The sequence below is a fragment of the Salminus brasiliensis genome, chromosome 14 (genome assembly GCF_030463535.1).
Source record: "Salminus brasiliensis chromosome 14, fSalBra1.hap2, whole genome shotgun sequence".
Taxonomy (NCBI): Eukaryota; Metazoa; Chordata; class Actinopteri; order Characiformes; family Bryconidae; genus Salminus; species Salminus brasiliensis.
This window is the reverse complement of record NC_132891.1, coordinates 12,211,757-12,231,793: the sequence shown is the minus strand read 5'-3', so window position 1 is coordinate 12,231,793 and position 20,037 is coordinate 12,211,757. Positions and strand designations below refer to the sequence as shown.

The 20,037-nt window shown below is 38.3% G+C and overlaps 1 protein-coding gene across 1 annotated transcript in view; it reads left to right on the top strand.

The window, feature by feature from the left end:
- The window catches only part of iffo2a (intermediate filament family orphan 2a), a 31,958-nt gene extending 12,577 nt beyond the window's left edge, over positions 1-19,381 (top strand). Inside the window, exons 2-9 of the mRNA XM_072696594.1 lie at positions 5,997-6,057; positions 8,103-8,198; positions 10,677-10,853; positions 12,797-12,942; positions 14,381-14,567; positions 15,264-15,353; positions 15,441-15,577; positions 16,391-19,381. Of these exons, the coding sequence (XP_072552695.1) occupies positions 5,997-6,057; positions 8,103-8,198; positions 10,677-10,853; positions 12,797-12,942; positions 14,381-14,567; positions 15,264-15,353; positions 15,441-15,577; positions 16,391-16,604 (1,108 nt within the window). The 3' untranslated portion in view covers positions 16,605-19,381. The remainder of the gene's footprint in view (positions 1-5,996; positions 6,058-8,102; positions 8,199-10,676; positions 10,854-12,796; positions 12,943-14,380; positions 14,568-15,263; positions 15,354-15,440; positions 15,578-16,390) is intronic.
- Positions 19,382-20,037: the final 656 nt, after the last annotated feature.

The window sequence follows — 20,037 nt, the reverse complement described above, 5'->3', positions numbered from 1 at the left end:
ATGGGCTCCCCTTCTGCGGGCACTGAGGCAGCAGTCACGAGGCCTGGTTTAGAAAGCAACCAGTATTCCTAGAACTATCATAGTGTGGAGGTGATGTTCTGCTCTCCAGTATCAGCAACACTGTATTCTCCTGTCGCGTTTTACTGGTTTCCCAGCTTCGACTATTGCTTTGTTAGTAGGCTGTGTTTATGTAAATTTGGGGGTGTGAGTATAAAAAGCCAATACTGTTACGTAACAGTTTTGAGGTTTTGGAATCGGCCTCTTTCACAGCTCTGTTTTGGTTATGCTGGATTTTCTTTTGAAGGAGGTGTTTGAGGTTCAGGGTTTGCCACTTCCATGTACCGAACTTTCATTATTCAGTTATGCCAAGCAAAATACAGTTTTGACATCCTTTAATGTACATTTCTGAGTTCTTTCTTTCTGTCTCACATTTGAACTCCTTTTTTTTCATTGGTATTCAAAACAAAACCATCCGCTCTCTTCAAAATGTTCAAAATGTAGCTACATGGGTCCTTTCATATTTTGAAAAATCAGCCCAATTCATAATGCCCTGTCTTACTGCTCACTGCATGGTCTATCTGAGCTGAGCAATATGAAAAAAACGGTACTTAAAAATTACGTTTTTTAAAGACATTATTTATGATATACAATATTTATCACACTATTTTGTCATGTAAACAAAATGCACCCACACAATTAAAAAATAAAAAATTGCTATCCAAATTCTCCCATACTGAGCATTGTGATTTTTTACTCAAAATATGCTTCACTCCATCCCATTAATTAAGACTGATTACACTCTTTGTAATGAAATGTGCAGTTCTTTAAACACTTATGTTATCCACGATATACTCCTAAAAGCATATTGTGGATCACAATTTTACACAATCACGATATTGCTCAACTCTAGTCCTATTTGCCTGAAATTCAGACTTTTCATTGTCACAACCCTCAAACTAAACTAAACTTGGTACCGCTGCCTCATCTCCTCTGATCTTCAAAGCAGAACTCAAAACCTGTCACCTGTCTGGTGTGATTCTTCTCCCCACCCACCTGACCCCCAGGCTTAGTATTGAGGTATTGATCCTCAGACTTATTGTACTATCAGTTATTTAGGAAACGCTTTGAAACTAATATGGCCATTACACAGTTAAAAGAGTGAGGAATTGGAGTGGGAGCCCATATTCAGGCCTTCAGGGTTCAGGAGGAAAAGGGGTATGAGAGACTGAGAAAGAAAAGGGCTGGGCGTGAGAGTGAGGTTATCTCCATTGCTCTAGGGAGGTGTTTTCTCACACTCCCCATGCTTTGTTCTCGTTCCCTTTTACAGTTCTTCTTGATTGCAGTGAAGAGGACAATGAACGTTTGAGGAAGCGTACTGTTTTAGAAGAGGATTATGTAAAATGATTCTGATTATGGTAAAATAAAAATATCATATTACGATATTTACAGACATTTTCACAATACACATTATTTAGCGTAATACACAAGAGTGCAGAAAATGCAAAAAGCACCAGTAGATTCTTAAAACAGGTTCTTAAAAAACACTATTCAAACACTCTCCTGTACTTAATACAGTGACTTTTATTCCAAATGTGCTGCCATTGTGGGTCTTATTATATTGTGGATCACAGTAGCAAAATAACGTCATATTGCCCAGCCCTAAAAGAACGTTTGGTTTATACAATGTTGGATACACTAGGACAATTTAGTTGAATTGAGCTGTGTGACATGACATGAGAAATGTGTATTGGTATGTATTGTTAGCCATGTACATTTTAGCTCGCTAACTAGCAATCAAGCAGATGGAGTAACAATATATTTTGCTATATTAGGAATCGCTGCCCTCTACTCGCACTTCTCATTGAGTGAAAATGCTCTGCCAGCTCAGAGACCTTCAATAATCCCATGTTTAATGCATTATAGATGCATAATGATGCTAAAGTATCAGCAGTCACAATACAGATGGGCTACTTTGGAACCTAAAGCCCAGCAAATTGAATGTTCTGGTTCTGAAATATTAAGGTATAATATTTAGGTGCCCTAGAACAGAAAACTGTATCTGTACGTCAAGCATTGTTTTAAATCCAACCCCCCAAAACTGTCTTAACTTAATGTTTACACCCTCAAAATGTACATACATCCGACCCATTAGCAAGTGCTACTTCAGTAAGAATACGTATATAAGGCCTAAAAGCGAATGCTAGCTGACCAGGTGGACTTACAAAAGTGCTTTGCTATTTACCCAAGAATAACCTCAAACTAGTTTAAATAGACTAATAATTCAAAGATACCTCTAAGTTTACTCACTACTAAACTCACTACTATTCGCCCAAGTACTCTCAGAAGAGGAGGGTCTTCAGTCTGCGTTTGAAGACAGCGAGCGAGCGAGCGAGCAGGGGAAGCTTGTTCCACCACTTTGGTGCCAGGACAGAAAAAAGCCTGGACGCTTGTCTTCCGTGGATTTTGAGGGATAAGGGTCAAGCTAAGCTGTACTTGAAGCTCGAAGGTCTTGACCATTGCCATCAAGTACAGAGGGGCTGGTCCTTTCTGGGCTTTGTAGGCCAGCCCCCGAGCCTTGTGTATTCCTTCTAGACAGAGGGAACTGCTAGATTGTGTATGGAGCAACTGTCCTGGACAATGCAGAGTGGACCAGTGATTGAAAATGGAGTGAAAGGAGTCAGTTTCTTGTGCCCTTGGGCTATTGTCTAGTCAGCTGCACTGGAGCCCTCATCATTCTCAGTTTGTCCTGCTGCTGTCTGACCTACTGCTATTTGACCTGTCCAACCTACGGCATCTCTGTGCACAGACACACACACACGGCTGTGTCAGTGCTACTTCTGTGCTTCCATCTGTCCCAGTGACCCACTAGTATTGCCCCACATGCTACAGCAGCTTTTGATGATACATCATTTTTGCTCAACAGTTATGATATAAAAGTAAAGTAGTTAAATAATACTATACCAATTTGCATAAATGTTTCAATGCTATTACTCTCAATAATTATATGAACCTCTTCAAAACTTTAGGTAATCCTTTGGTCCAAATGTGTGTCAGGTTTCTAGAAATCATCTAGACATATGCTGTACATGTTATGGAGGAATGAACCGTGCATGCAGGGGATGTGGTTTTAGTAGCCCTTCAGTGTGTAATGTGTCATGTGCCTGGGATTGAGGATCAGCTTTTCTATTCAACTGTTTGTTATCGTATCTAATTATGTTAGCCTAGATTATGCTTAAGTTTCTCACCTTTAGCCCTAGTTTCTCCCAATATTACCCGTTCATACCCAAAGTAAATTATTTGTTTCCTATTAATTTTAATTCCCATAAATTTCCAAAGTTCCGAAAAATGTCCATGAGAAGTTTACATTTTGGAATATTTCCAAAGTTCCCAAGCTAAAGTTCCCATGCAAAGTTATCCGTAATTTACTGGAAGTTTTCCACCTCTTTGCAACCCTAATGAATACATTGAATTAGCCAGAGCTAATAAACCTGCCTCCGAACATGTAGCCCAGGTTTAAATCTGAAAACCATGGAATGCCCTAAAACTGAAGGTCTAGGTCTTTAGTTTGCAAAGAAATAATGCTGGAGAGTAGATGGCTCTTTCTAAGCTGACGTTTGGCTTGGAAAATGATCCAGCCCATAATCCACTTCATGTGTGAGGGAGTATGCATAGCTCAGAGATTTTCTTCTCCCTCCTAGGGTCATTTAAGTACACAGGACAGACAGCCAGAAGATCAGATATGCCCTCTCTCTGAAGCTCAAATACTTCAATATTGCCTAATCTCAAAATATTTTCTCATTATTTGCTTCTCATATAATGAATCACAAAGTGGGATCTGGAGAGCAAAGCAGCAAATGGCTTAACAGAAGCCGATAGAATCGACATGTAATAACCCACACCATCCTTGTTAGTGGAGTTTTATATTAATGCATTTCTAACGGCCTCTTTATGAGCTTTGTCTGCTTCTCGCTCGGCTGAGTCAGCATTTGCTTCCACAGACTCCAAACCAACTTTCACAGGATGTGCTGAAACGCACTCTGTCTGCTTAAGACGAACGGTAGCACTAAGTAATCCCTGGACTATGAGAAGAATGAATGGCATCCCAGGGAGTTGAGAACTGACTGGGGCAAAGATGTCTGAGGAGGGGGTCTTTCATGTTAAGACTGACCACAAGACACGTCAGGGGAAGGGCTTCGTCTGTCAACCTGCTGCAACACGCTAAAAAAACATTCCTAATAGGGAGAATGGATTCAGCCCTAACAGCTGTTTGAATAGAAATCTAAGTACCTGTGCTTGTATCTTTAGTCTTCCCTCTGTAATGCTAATCTATCTGGTTACATTCTACAGTCCTAATTTCTGTATGTATTGACATCAGCATAAGAGTCTGGAAGTGTGACAACAAAACAACAGATTAAACAAATATAAACACGAAAAATAGACAGTAAAAGCAGTCAAATATAATAAAATGTCATTAAAATAAAAGCTACATATAAATGTATATACACTATATAAGCAATAATATTAGGATATATCTCTTAGTCATTGAATTCATGAGTTTCATTTAGTCCCATTGCCTCTGGTCTATAAAATTAAGCACCTAGCCATGCAGTCTGCCTTTACAAACACTTGTGAAAGAATGGGTCAAATTTGAGTGTGGTCATGAAACAGGATGCCACAGTTGCAGCAGGTCAGTTGATAATATTTCTCCCCTCCTAGATATTCCACTATCAACTGTGAGTAGGAGTAGTGACAAGTGGAAGCGTTTAAGAACCGCAGCAACTCGTAAAGTCCACATAGGTCCTTGTGAAGTTACAGAGCAGGGTTGCCGAGTGCTGAGCTCAGCACATAGTGCAGAAAAGTCTCCAATGCTCTGCAACGAGCTGCAAAAGGGGACCAACTTCATATTGGTGCCTGTGGGTTTAGAATGGGATGTCATAAAAGCTCCTGTAGGTGTATTGTGTAGGTGTCCGAATACTTTTGTCCATATAATGTATATGCAAATATTTGTACACCTCTGTTCAAATAACATGTTTGGTTGATTTTCTTAGTGATAAGTTGGAAAAAACTAATAAAAATGTACATATGTACTACATTATGTACCATTATGTAGTAAAATATTTTATTTGCTGAATCTAATAAACTTGACAATATATTTAGTTAAATTTGAATACAACATTTATTACTGCATATTAAATATTATGTAAATGTAATATTTTAGATCATTGGGAAACACTGTGGTCAACAAAATGTAAGTAAAACTGTCCACCAACTACCCAACGTGAAATCACCAAGCAACAAACCATGGGGCTAAGACCCAGCATCTGCTGCATGACACCCAGCATGACAACACTAAACAAAGAAGAGCAGCTCAATGAACTTCCTCAGTGGAACTGCATCAGATGTCTCACTTTTAAGGCTTGGCTTGCATACTCTGTTACCCTCTACCATCACCATAGCAATCGTAAGGAAGCATGGCAGAACTTTTAAGAAGCGTTAAGGACAAGGAGTTAGGGCCAATTTGATCTCTAGCATTTGGTAGCGTGACTGGTCCTGTTCTCTATCTCTGCTTAGAATGCTTCAAATAAAGGATGGATGAGCTCATATATTCAGATAATTTAGTGTATTTTGGATTCGGCTTTATTGCAGTTAACTTTACCTATGTTCATTTCTGTACTGGGTGTTTTTGCCTTTACTGGTACATCTCTGTGACATCACACCATCCTAATTAAATCTACACTTTAAACTTCAGATGATTCCGATGTGTCCAGCGTGTGCACATGGCTGAAATATGTTACGTCAACACAACTGTTGTCTTTCAGTTTACTTATTTTGGCAAGAATTGTGTTCTTGCAACACACCGTAGTCATTTGCAGCCACTTGAATAAATCACTTGATGTAAATCACTTGATGTTTTTCCATGTGTTACTTGTATGAACGGAAGATGTATTAACCAGATGTGTGTGTGTGTGTGTGTGTGTGTGTGTTCTGTGTTCCAGATGGGAGGAGGAGTTGTCCAAGCGCCAACAAATGGAGTCCATGGTGGAGACCTTACAAGAAGTGAGAGCTCGACACCGCTGCAGCTTTCAGCATTTCAGTCTTATGCTCTTGGTTGTCCAGGTTTAATACTGGCATCTGGGTTCAATAAATGGCTTTTAATTGGCTTGCTAATTGAATCTTTTCGTATTTGACTAGAGCGATGTTGTTAAACACCAGATATCCGGTGGACGTGCTGATGCTGGAGACCTGTATTGTTATTAAAGCTATATTTACTCTGATGGCTTGACAAACTATTAACCATCAAACGTCTGAAGACACTTGTCCTATTTTGAACGTTTTAATGTTTGCTTAACAGCTGCTTACCAATGCTTTTGTTGTATTTAGGGAAGCTTGGTGGTATTTATAGTGCCTTAATTGCTGTTAAGAGCATTTGTCATTTTTCTTGTTTAATGTTTTGACTTTTCATTTTGTTTGAAACTGCAGTACACAAGTACATTTCCAACAGAAATGACATTACAAAAATATTGGCACCAGTATCTACGTGTGATATTCTTATATTATTTATTGTGTTATTTAATATATTCTTTTTTTCTGGAAATAGCCTGGCTAGTCTTAATATGTTAAACAGAAAGTAATACAAACATACATGATTGCATTACAATCTCATACAAAAAATAAGTACCTCCAAACATTTGATACATCATCACATACCATTATTATTATTTATACTTCTTTTTATATTATTTAAAAAAAAAGAAATGTGAATTTTACACAATTTACACATTAATTCACTGCATTACATCAACACAGTTGCTACCAAATGTAAGTGAGATTGACTGGATTGTGTCGATGCAATATATAATAGACTATTTACCCCCATTTCTTCTGCTTTTGCATATTTGTCACACACTTCATCATTTTGGTCTTCAGATGAAAATGTTATATTAAAGGCAACCTGAGTAAACTCAAAATACAGTTTTTTTTTATTTTATATATTTTTATTTATAAAAGCAAAACATTACCTAAAACCAAAAAAAATATTAGTGCCCCTTTGTCAGTCTAATACTTTTTCAGACATTGGAAAAGTTGGTGCTGGACAACGTTACTATAGAGTAGAGTAGTGAGAGCAGTGAGATGGTGTGCCTTAGGGCATAGGCGGCTTGCTGTAATTAGCTTTTGCTATGTAGCAAGATGACAGTCCGAAGCCCAAGAGCAAATTCACTCTGTAATGACTCTAAAGAAACAAAATTAAGGTTTTGGAGTCCTGACTTGAACTCCTTTGAGGGGGCTATTGCAGAGTCTAAAACAGGAATCCCATGTTCATAAGCCACCTATTGTGGCTGAATTAAATAATTCTGCAAAGAAAATGGGACTAAACACTGCACTGCACACTGACATAAAAGACGGATCTCCAATGATATGTAGTGTTTGGTTGCAGTTGTTTCTGCTAAAGGTTGCCCAGCAAGTTGTTAGGTTTACTTTTTCATGTGTAATACAGATGTTCATTGTAGGGTGATGGAAAATGTGACGATTGTTATCAGTTGTGTTATCGTGATACCCAATATGCTTTTCAAACCGTATCAGATATTGTTAGTGCTTAAAGAACACTGACCAGCTGCATGTTTCATTACAAACAGTGTGGTTAGTCTGGTTTAATTAGATGATCTGCAGCACATTTTGAATATTAATCACTGTATGACAGTATGGGAAAGTATTTACGAAGTTGTTTTTAAAAATCTGACACTTTGATCACGTGTATCCTGATAATTATTGTGTATTTTTTACCCTATCGCCCACCCCTAGATTATGGTTTAAATTTTCTACAATAAATTAAATTATCATTAAAAAAGTATCTGAAAACCATCTAACACCATTTAGTGTGACAAATATGCAAAAAATAAAAGCAGTAAATAGTTTTACAGAATTGTTTTTATTCATGTAGAAATGTTGGACACAATTGTATAAAGTACATTTATAAGCCATTTATAGTGGCTTATAAAGTCACATATATACATATATAAGTCGTCATCATTTATTTTATATTTATTGAGCTTTCTTCTCACAGTTTTCTTCTGCTCTTTACCTTGCTTGTACTTTTCCAACAGAGCGCCCAGGAGTCGGCGGCCATACAAGGAGAGCTAACTGAGAAAGTGGAGCGCCTTAAGACAGAACTGGTTGTCTTCAAGAGTCTTATGACTGACGTGAGGATTCTTCATTCGCATTATGGCAAATTCTCTCTTAGCGATGTTTAATAAGTTAGTGGTCACAGTTTCCGCTTAGGCTAACTGATATTTGTATCATTTGAATATTCAACATAGAGCTATTTTATACTTTGTCCTGAATTAGCCACAGACGGAAAGTATGCACAGAGGAGAACTTGTCTGGCACACAGAGAAAATTACTCTTATCTTAATTGCAGTCAATTAGCACTGTCTTAAACAAATGAATCAGAACCTTTAAGCAAATTCCTTTGGCAGCTGCCTTGCTAAACGACCACAATAAGATAAAGAAAACAAGCAGTAGATCAGTCTGTCCTCTTGCCCCACACAGATGCTCATTGTTCTCTTATGTTCTATGGACATGGCTCCTCACACTGCCATGGCCATAAACTACTGCCATGGCTGGTCCATATTTTATGACCTAGAATGCGTATGTTCACAATACTGTCGTGAATAACCACAGAACCACAGTTCTAGCCCTTCATTCCCACTCTTTACTCCAGAGCACCTGCTCCTAGGTTCTGAGCTGTACCATCTGCTCTCACTGCTGTATAATTATGGACATATATTTTTAAAAGCTTTGAGCCTATGACAGAATGAAAGCTTGGGGTAAGACAGTAATTTAATATGATGTGCTGCATTGTATCATTATGCCATTTGCTGTCAATTCTCTTAATTGCCTCTTTTTAGCAGTGGGGCCTGGCCATCAGCTGGCTGGTGTAATACATTCTAATTATGTATTGTCCTGCTAATAAAGTACTCATAATGCTTTACAGCTGTTATAATGATCACGCTCCTCCAAAATGAGACAAATGGCTTAGTTCTTAATGGTTCTTATAGCACTCCTTACCAAGACTGCACAATTGATAGTATCAAATAGCTGCCTTTATTACAGCAATACAGGCTGAACTGGTGAACTCAAACAGAAAGCATCATCATTATTAAAATAAAATGCATCAAGAGCTAATCTTTAAAGACATGAATGTTAAGATATGTAAGCCTTGAATGTGGTGAACATATCAATACTTCAAACTGGTTTCTCTTAAACTTGTCCACTGAATGAGGAACCGTGACTAAAGTATCTAGTATAACTCTGATGTATATGATTAAACAATTGCAGTGTTAGCTAGAACCCTGGAAAAAAACTTGGATGAATCCAGTGCAACGTGCAAAATAGTTTTGCCATCATTATTATTTATATTGGAATAAAAACTTGTATCTTCAAAATGTCAGCTTTACAAGAGAAGGGAAAAAAATAACTTAAACGTAAATAAATGTAAAAAAAAAAAAAAAAAACGTGTTTAACACATATTAAAAATATTTATCATGCAAAAACATATCTTCATAATGTCAGAAGAAGGAAAAAAACATAACTTTCAATGTTAATAAAATAATAATGATAATAAAAGAAATCCAGATCCAGTGTCCAGTATATGATACACATGATTACATATATATACACAATAGAAATGTATATATATATTTTATAATTTTAACTCTGCCCTTTATAATATATGTGAGTGTAAGGCCATATTTTAGATTTCCATGTGGGGGCACTCATATGTATTTGGCAATTCACAGGTGATAACTAACAGTTAACTGTACTCTATTGACCTTGTACAGTTCTAGCTGAGACTTTAGTGAATGTAAATTCTTTTTGGGTTCTTTGCAAACATGCACTTGAATGTCCCACTAGTTGGAGTTGTAAGAATACTTGATTACTACTGAGCTGTTCATTTCTTGGCATGTTTGTTCTCACCAGACTTAAAAAAAAACATTTGTTCTAAACCTAAATACAGCCTGAGAATCTTTGGTCCAAGGCCAGCCTGACAGAGCCAACCCCAACCTCAACCCAGACCTGACCCAAACCAAGCCCCATTTTATGCTTTCAGCAATGCTGTCAAACATCACAAACGTCTTTAGCCTTAATAACCCTTCATGTATTCCACTGTTTTCACGCTACCGATGCTGCTGATAAAGCACAATGTTATCCTTAACATGTGTAATCCTAAAGCACTAGGGATGAATAGTGTAGAGAAATCCTACAGCAGTGGAAATGCAGGGCGAAATAGAAGTTAAAAGTAGGAGACAAGCTGTGAGAACCTTAATGTGAAATTTGAACCCGACCCAAGCCTGGCGCCTATTTGGGAAATGATGTCTGAACCTGACCGAACACATATTTTAAGCTGTAGGGCTGGCTGACTCCCACACTATCCTCAAGTGGAGCTCTGGGGAAGTATATCACACACTGTTGACTGGCAGTAAGGTGTAAAATAAGGTGTTCTTCGACTAGGAACTAAGACTATCTTCATTTTCCTCTATTACAGTGTTGCTCCACATCAGAACTTGATATTAATGTTTCTCTGAACGTGATACTGTTGAAGCAACTGAATAATAAGTGGATTATATCTGCATCTGATTAATCATAAGTTGTTTTTTTGTTTTTGTTGTACCAAGCAGCAAATGTCAGATCTGGACTCCAAAATCCAAGAAAAAGCCATGAAGGTGGATATGGACATTTGCAGACGCATCGACATCACAGCCAAGTTGTGTGATGTGGCCCAGCAGAGGAACTCAGAAGACATGAGCAAAATGTTTCATGTCAGTCCCTCCAGAGCACCTCCAGACCAGAAAGCGGTAGGAAATGCAGACACAAGGAATGAACTGCCAATATACCCTGACCAGCCATAACATTAGTACCAGCTGAAGTGAAAATCATTGATGATCTTCATCTACAGTGGCATCTGTCCATGGGTGGATATAGTAGGCAGCAAGGGAACAGTCAGTTCTTGAGGGTAATGTGGTAAAAGCAGGAAAAGGGGCATGCATAAGAATGTGAGCCACTTTGACCGAGGGCCAAACTGTGACGGCTAGACGCCTGGTCAGAACATCTCCAAAACATCAGGCAGGTTTTGTGGGGTTTTTCTGTTATGCAGTGGTCAGTACCTAACTAGAAGTGGATCAAGAATGGACAAGCAGTGGATCACAACTGCTGCTACTGCTGCTAACGCATTGGTACTAGATATAGTAAGATCTAGTAAGATCTACTGTGGCGGCACAAGGGGGGCCCAAAATTACGCAGGTGGTGCTAATGTAATGGCTGATTGGTGTAAACTAGAGATGGCACACTACCATATGTTATTATTAATTGCTGCCCTCTCTTTAAGGTAGCAATCTAAAAGTGGGCTTAAACTATTCAAACTCTCTATTACCCCACAGGAAGGCTGTGGGGTAAGGCTGATTTTTTTATGTTAATTATTTTGATTAATTATTATAATAATTATATTATTTTTTTCTCTAAAATATCCAGTCCATGCATTCTCTGCTCATTTCTATCCATCAACACTGAATAGCTGTCACTCTATCTCTACTGTTCTTATTTTTCTACTGTACATATTGTAGTGCATATTGTATTTTTTTATTCGTTCTGTATAATTAATGTAAATTAGTGGGGTTAAGGTACATTTTTCAATACAGCCAAAAGAAGTAGAGCCTGGACATGTGCCTGTATATACAGGTTATCCAGTAGAACCCTGTTCTCTAACAAAATAAACACCTAGTTACAGCCTCTGGAATTTATCATTGATTTTTAAAAAGCCCAGTCATTTAATTGTGGCTGCATGCTTAACATAAGACCCCTCCCTGCCCACTGTACTCTGATAATCCAGATCATTGACAGGAGTTTCCATGAAACATGACAAATAAGAAACCCTCAGAGGCCGAAAGATACAGTAGTTATTCGTACACTGTTTTACCTAATGAAATTACTGTACTGTACCTTTTCCTTTACTGTACATATCCATGAACAATTAGTTATTACTATAATAATAATAATAATAATTAATTATAACATTGATTATACAGTATACTAGGAGAGGGTAGTATCACAGTATTTTATTGAATCGTAATAAATGTTATTATCGTGATATGCAATGTGGTTTCATGAGTATATCGTCAGTACTTAAAAAACACTGTACTTAGTATAGAGAATATTTGGAAAGTAATTTTTAAAATATGCAGCTACTGGTAAACTTTGTCTACATGACAAAATATCACAATAAATATCACTGATCATGAAAATGTCTTATTGATGTAGCATTATACATACATACATTATATATACTACTGTCATAATTAATACTTTATTTATCACAATATGTAGTGTATATTACTTAAACCTCACATGTCATTTGCTGCCTAGTATGAACTCTATGCCATAACAATAAGGCTTTAATATGTCTATCTATTTGCCATATTGCATTACTGTGTTTATTTTAGGCTCTATAGTGTACTGCTGCTTGTCTTAATTGAATTTAGTGTGCCTACAGGATGCTCTGGTAGCAATATACAGCAACATGTCTGGGTCATTACATGGCTAAGTAATTTACTAGCAGTGTTTTTCATTCACTAAACAACATAAACAGTAATGCTCTCGGTTTACAGGAACACACAGCCTGGGTGACAGTCTTTAGTGTTATTTCATGTTAAAGGGACTGTGAAGATGCACATGGCCCTTGGCCTGCCTCTGCAGATATGAAACGGTAACTGAGTTGTGCACTGTGTGTGTGTATGTTTTAAAGGCGTCTGTGGTGTGTAAGATGAGAGAGCGCAAGAGTGTGTGTGAAGAGGACAGTGTGGAGATGGAGGCGAATAGCGGCGAGCTTGAGGAGGAGGTGGCGGGATCTCTGAACATTACAGACGAGATGAAGCGCATGCTCAACCAGCTGTAAGTCACCCTGCTTTTACCATAACCCCGGACCCTGCCTTTACCATAACCCTGGAATCTGCCTTTCCCATAACCCGGACCCTGCCTTTACCATAACCCCAGACCCTGCCTTTACCATAACCCTGGAATTTGCCTTTCCCATAACCCCGGACCCTGCCTTTACCATAACCCTGGACCCTGCCTTTACCATAACCCTGGACCCTGCCTTTACCATAACCCCAGACCCTGCCTTTACCATAACCCTGGACCCTGCCTTTACCATAACTCCGAGCCCTGCCTTTACCATAACCCTATAAAAACCCAGCAAAACGTCTATACTTAATACACCTTAGTGTTAAGAGGTTAAAGTGGTTTATATTTTATGACAACTTTTTATGATGTAACTAACAAATTATAGAAGTTATTTACTTCAATTGACTTGTAGTTTATGTGTCTGGCACTGAGAAAACTAGTACTGTTTTTAAACATGATTAAATACAGGACTATACTGAGGTTTCTGGCATCTAATCACATTATTTAAAACCATTTACCTCAGCAGTAAGTTGCATGTAAAATCGTAAAATCGTCAAATCACATTAGAACCGATGCATACATTTGACAGAAGTGCAGTAAAAACAACGAGAATTCCTCATTTTAGAGAATATAGTTGAGAACTTGTGAGCTAGTTTGAAGAGCAAAGATTTTTCCTGGACGCCCCCAGTCAGCACATGGGTGTGTTTAGTTCCATCACCTGATTTAACATCATTAAGCACTGATTTACCAAACCAGGTGTTGGATGATAATTACACAAAGTGAGCAAATAAACACTTACTGACCAGATCAGGCGCTTTTTATGTCCACAGGTAAATAAGTTTGCTGTAACTGGAGCTCCTCTGTGATTTTTTTTCCATGTGTTTTTCTTATTCCTCTGAATATAGGAAGAATTGCCTGCTGCATTTAACCAAACTCTGTGGTTGTCTGATAATTTTAGTCAAGAGGGATTTTAAAATTCAGTGTTGCTTTGCATTGGGAAACAAACATTTTTGGGATCACCTCCATTCGGAATCACCTAATCTATTTTGCAGATACCTCTGAAAATAGCAGTGATATTTATTTATTCACCCCTCCCCATGCAGTTGGAAATGTACTCTAATGTTATACTGCCACCTAGTGGTAATAAAACGAACTGACAATCACAGTGATTATTTTGTTTCAAATTTTGATTTGTATTATTTTTATCCTCTTTTTTTTTGTTTATTCTCTTTCTCATTCTGTTTTGCCACCATAACAGTCATCTTCAACATGGCAACATTGCAGCAGCTTCTTTGTAGAAAAATTACAATTAGAGAAATGGATATCCATGTTTTTAATGGGGCGGAGGCTGTTTTTTCTCTTTCCTTTTTTTCTTTTGTTTGGTAGGAGTATCTCAGATTAGTATCTCAAATGTTTCTTTTGCTAGGAGAGAGACATTCGACTTTGACGATGACTCTGACAGTCTGGCCTGGGAGGAGACTGAGGAAACTCTGCTGCTGTGGGAGGATTTTGCTAACAGCCCTGTGATTACCACCTCCACTGCTGCTGCTTCTGCCAGCGTTGTGTCCACTGCAGCCTGTGCTGCTGACTGTCCTGCAGAGACACACGAGCAGGTGAGCTATAACAGGCCTGTTCCAGCACTCCTTCAGCTTATAGAGCTACTTGTTTACTACAGCACTAACATTCTGTGTTGACAGTGTAGGTCTGTTAAAAACCTTTTCTGTGATGAAACATGTGACTTGATTAACAGAGATTCTGAATTTCTGGGTTGTTCCCTCAGTATTTATTATATTTCATTTAAATAAGAGTTTCTGTTGTCGGGCTGATTTGGGTTTATTTTACCATTAATAATTCAGTCACATTTCACAACTCAATAAATTATAATTTAAATATAATATAAATAAATATAATAACATTTAATTAAATTGGATGATATTATCAGTAAGAGTTTTAGCCCCTTAAAATGGGTTTCAGCAACAGAATTATTGTAATTATTTGTGGCCTAATAATTACATCATTAGTTATTTTTGTATCAACAGCCCTTTTCCAGTTGCTTGAACAAAAGCAAAAATATAAAGGATGGTTTCTCTTCCATTTAACTTTTTCTCTCTCTTCCATTTAACATTAGATTTAAATTATAGTAAAATACACAAAAGCTCCAGAAGTTTCAGTTTTGAATGAGGAATAATGTAAAATGACTCTTTTTGAATCGCTGGCTTATTGAGTTAAGAGATAAGAGTTATGAGATAAGAGTTCTCCAGGTTAATCAGGTTCACTATTTTAGTGAGAAGTATCTGTGGTTCTTTTAGGATGGAAGTCTACGCAGTCTGATAAATGAGACCGAGTCACTCTTTAAAACCAGGGAGCAGGAGTACCAGGCCACCATCGGACAGATCGAGGTAAGGGCCAGTAAAGTCTCATTTGAACATTTGCCCTTTGTTAGTATGTTACTGTGTAAGAAGTTGTTCTTCTACCTCTCACTCCAGCTGGAGCTGGCCACAGCCAAGAACGACATGACTAGACACCTGCATGAGTACATGGAGATGTGCAGTATGAAGAGAGGACTGGACGTGCAGATGGAGACGTGTCGCAGGCTTATTAGGAGCTCTGGGGCCACAGGAAGGTGTGTTTTACCTGAACACAGCCTCTGTAGTGAATCTAACATAAAATACAATATTTTCTGACAAATTCTAATGCACAGTTACTAACATAAAAATGTAAGCACTAACACTCAACAACCATGGCCTCCTCAATGCAACTGTCTAAAGTGAAAACAAGCATAATCAGTGTCCAGAAGGCAAAAAAAGGCTAACAGAACAGTGCCAAGCATCTTCAGCTTGCAGTGTGGATGTTATGATAATGTTATATTTCAATATATGTATATATATATATATATATATATATATATATATATATATGGCAGTTCAGGGGAACTGTGGAGGTCAAGATAAGATCTTTAAGTAAACCTAGAAAACTTTCAAACCCTCCATATGGCTGATGAAAATGTGTCCTTTGCATTTATCCCATTTGTGGAAGTGAACACACACAAGTGTACACCCAGAGTGGTGGGCAGCCAACTCCAGCACCTGGGGAGCAGTTGGATGTTAGCTGCCTTGCTCAAGGGCACTTTAGCCATGGATTAAGGAGGAGACAGCCTTCACTACCCCCACACCCAATTCTTACCTGCCAGTAGGATTCAAGCTGGTGACCTTCTGGTTGCAAGCCCACTTCTCTAACCATTAGGCCATGACTTCCCCCAAGTAGAAATAGTCTAAATAAATCACATTGAACCACATAACCGATAAGTGGTCATAAAATAGGCAAACATGTTCGAACTTTTTATTGTGTGTCTTATTAGATGTGTATATTGTACACAATGAACTGTTGTTGGGTGCTGGTGTTATAAAAGCTCTGTTCTGGTTGATCTCCACCGCAGACACTCGCCCTCCTTCAGCTCTGTGGCCAGCAGTGACTCAGGAAACACAGACGACATGCAGGACGAATTGGATAGAGACAGCGAGAGGGATGGAGAAAGAGATGGAGAGATGTGCCAAGAAAGGGATGGTGAAAAGGACGGAGCAAGAGACGAAAAGAAAAGCCCAGAAAGGGATGGAGTCATAGATGGAGAGAGGGATGGAGAGGTCAGTTGACGAACAGCCCAGTCACAATCCTCTTCTTCTCAGTAGTGAGGAGGTAGTTGTGTAAATCTCTTGCCCTCTCTTCCTCCATGTTACATTATGACTCGGCATCCCTAAGACACTGTCCGATTGAAAGCATTGGTGCTGTATTGCATTGTCCCAGCGTGGGATCAACCGAACCAGCTTAAAGCAGTCTTAAGGCCATAGTCCACCGACCCAACAAAGACCAACAGACACCAGCCTTCAGCCATTGAGCTTTACACTGTTCCAGATTACAAACGGCCAAACCAAATGAACCTGTTGGGGGAGAACAATCTAGAACGCTCGGAAATGGGGGGCATTGTAGAACGGTGTGGATAGAGGTCAAATGTCTAGAACAGTGTGAATAAGGGTGAACACTCTGGAGTAGTATTTGGCTGTATATACCGCTGGTGTTTGTTGAAGAACACTGGGTCCAGGTGCTCTGGGCTTTAAAGGATGATTCTACTGAAGCCGAGTCCTTCTCATCAGCACTGCCACAGCATGGCTCCTTCACCGGCTTGCACACAGCTCACTCTTCAAACCTACAGTGTACATCACACCACATCCTCAGAATAAGATCCACTCTCATTTATGTTGTCCTACAGTTACAGTTAAGGGAATCATTTGGAAGGTATGTGGCAGTTATTTCATGGAAGTTTAAAACTTCTGTATGTACAGCATTATACTGGAATAGTTTTACTGGTCATTTTTTTCATATCAACAAGGCGGTAAGCAACAGTGGGCCAGATTCATAGAACATAGCAGTTAAGGCTGAACGACTGAGGTCCACTTCATAAAGTTAACGTGGTGGTACTCCTCTCGGCTGTCCCCTCACCTGTCCTCAGTAAAAGACTGTCAGTGACTTATGCTTAGTGCCTGTTTGGGTGCCAAAATAAACCAAAAATGTCAGAATCAGAGGAAGAAGGAATACTTGGTAACTTGCTCAAATACAACAATAGATAAACAAGGGGGGGGGGTAGTAAATAAAAATGTATCAAGTGCAACAATATGTGCATTTGCATTTAAGGCATTTAGAAAACATTCTTCTCCAGAGCGACTTACAAATAAGCTTCACTGTTTACTTAGAAAATATCCTTAGCTAGTTTGTATAGACTACAATCTAAAAGACACATCTGAGCTTAGATACTACTAAATACAGAAGTCAGTGTGGAGACCACGATACTCAACATACACTACATTTTGCCTAAGTACTCTTGAAAGAGGAGGATCTTCAGTCTGCGTTTGAAGACAGCAAGTGGCTCTGCCATTCGGACACCTAGGGGAAGTTTGCTCCACCACTTCGGTGTCAGTACAGAAAAAAAACATCCAGATTCATCCATCTCCTTTTTTTAAGTCAGGACAGAACAGCGAAATCGTATTTTTCTTCAATGTATCTGTTTTTAATTCGATTGGCTCAGCCATGTTCAAAGCCATTGTAAAATACTTATTAACACATTATTAATACATGAAGTCCTACCACATCGCAAATGTGCCTTTTAACTGTAATAGTTAATCAGCTTATCTGCTAAATCATCAGTGTTTTTGCTGATGACTTTCAAGTGTGACCAAACATGTTTGAGAATTTTCTGATAAGACAATTAAATCCATGATCCAGGATACAGAGGGGTAGTGCCACAAATCACATACACAGCACCCCATCTTTTCAGAACAAGCAACAGTGTGACCACAATAAAGTCAGTGTGCATCTGCCAGTGTGTTATATGAATCTGACCCAGTGCCCCTTATTATTGCTAGGTTTTTCTATGACAGTAACAACCTATTATGACTCTCTTATTCGGTTGGTCAACAGTAACATTGCACTTCTTTCAACAGTACATGTTTGAGTAGATTGATGGCTAATTTAAACAACACATCGTAGAGGAACAGTTACTCTGAAATCTGAAATATGTTCAGGAAATGAGCAGCACTACAACAACAGATCAGCCATGCAGTGTGCTTCCCAAGAATGCCTGTGCTCAGGACCTCTGAGTAGGCAACATTGCACAGCAAGAGCTATGGTGACACTGTGCATTATGTACTATGCAATAAGCTGTCTTGGACTAACCTGGACTAAATGTGGTCGTACGGTTATCTGCCCTCCCCAAGTACTGAATTTTGTGGTGTGTGTAAGGAAGTCCTTGATTGCTGTTGTTATTTGACCTGTAAACCATTGAGCTTACTGAGCGCCCAGTGTTCAAAGAGGTGACGTCAAATCAGTAGTATGCCCAAACCCATGTGCCTACAACTCTTCTTTATATAGTCTCTCTGTTGCCTTATTAGATTTCTTTCTTTATATGTGCTTTTTAAAGAAAACCTTGTTAGAGACCTTTGACTCTGTCCTTATTAATGTTCAAATCTGATCCTAGTTTGAATTGAATTACTAAAATGTACATGTAATATGTGCTGTAATGAAGTGAGTCTCCTTTTTAAACAAAAAAAAAGCCATACTTGATCCTCAGGTTTGTGTTAGTTTGGTTGTAAATTTGTGATTTGGAAACATGCTTTATAAACTTTAATCCTGCCCTTTGTTTTCACACCAGAACCAAGAACCAGACATAAATAAACAAATAAAAAGGAAAATTATTATTGATTTCTTCTTGTATGTAATATATCACATGTTAAAAAAGGGCTTCTCTTAGTGTGTGACTGTATTCTAAATAATGTGGAGATTTTAATCATTGTTGCCTTTTTTTTAATTTATGGAAATTAATCATTCCATATTTTTTATCTTCTGCTTAAGGGTCACTGAATAAATCAACATTGATACACTACTGTTTCATCTCTTTTGACTTTATTAGTAGTTATCGGTCCACAGGGGCTAAACAATGTCCTACTTTAAATCTGCTTAGTCTCAAACTGAGAGATATTGAGGTTTACATCTATGAACATTTACATTCAATACATTTTACTCTATTTTGCCAGGTATACAGGACCCCAGGGGTTTCCCCTCACCTAACACACCTATTTTGTTTGTATCTTGTTAACGGTTAAGAGTTGTTCATTTCAAAAATATGTATTTACTTCAATTAAGTAAATTAGATTTGTTACATTATTTTTATTAAGTAAAAGTAACAAAACATGCAAAAACACTAAACTGTTAACCTTAAGTGAACTCACCCTTAATTGCTTTAGAGCTATGCACTGTATCTCAGGGAATCACTGCTGTCCAAAAACTGCTGTCCAAAAGAAAAGAAAAGAAACTTTTACATGTGCCACAATTCATGATGAATGGTCCAAGGATCTGAGCAACTTTAACAAGAGCCAAAATTGTAAGTATCTGGGTCAGAGCATCAGAATTGTCAAGTCTTGTGGGGTGTATGCAGTGGTCAGCAACCTGAAGAACATAAAGGATCTTCTGCTGATCCCTTGTTCCCAGATGCTGCAAGATTCAGAGCCCAGTTCAGAGCAGTTGTGTCAGCCATGG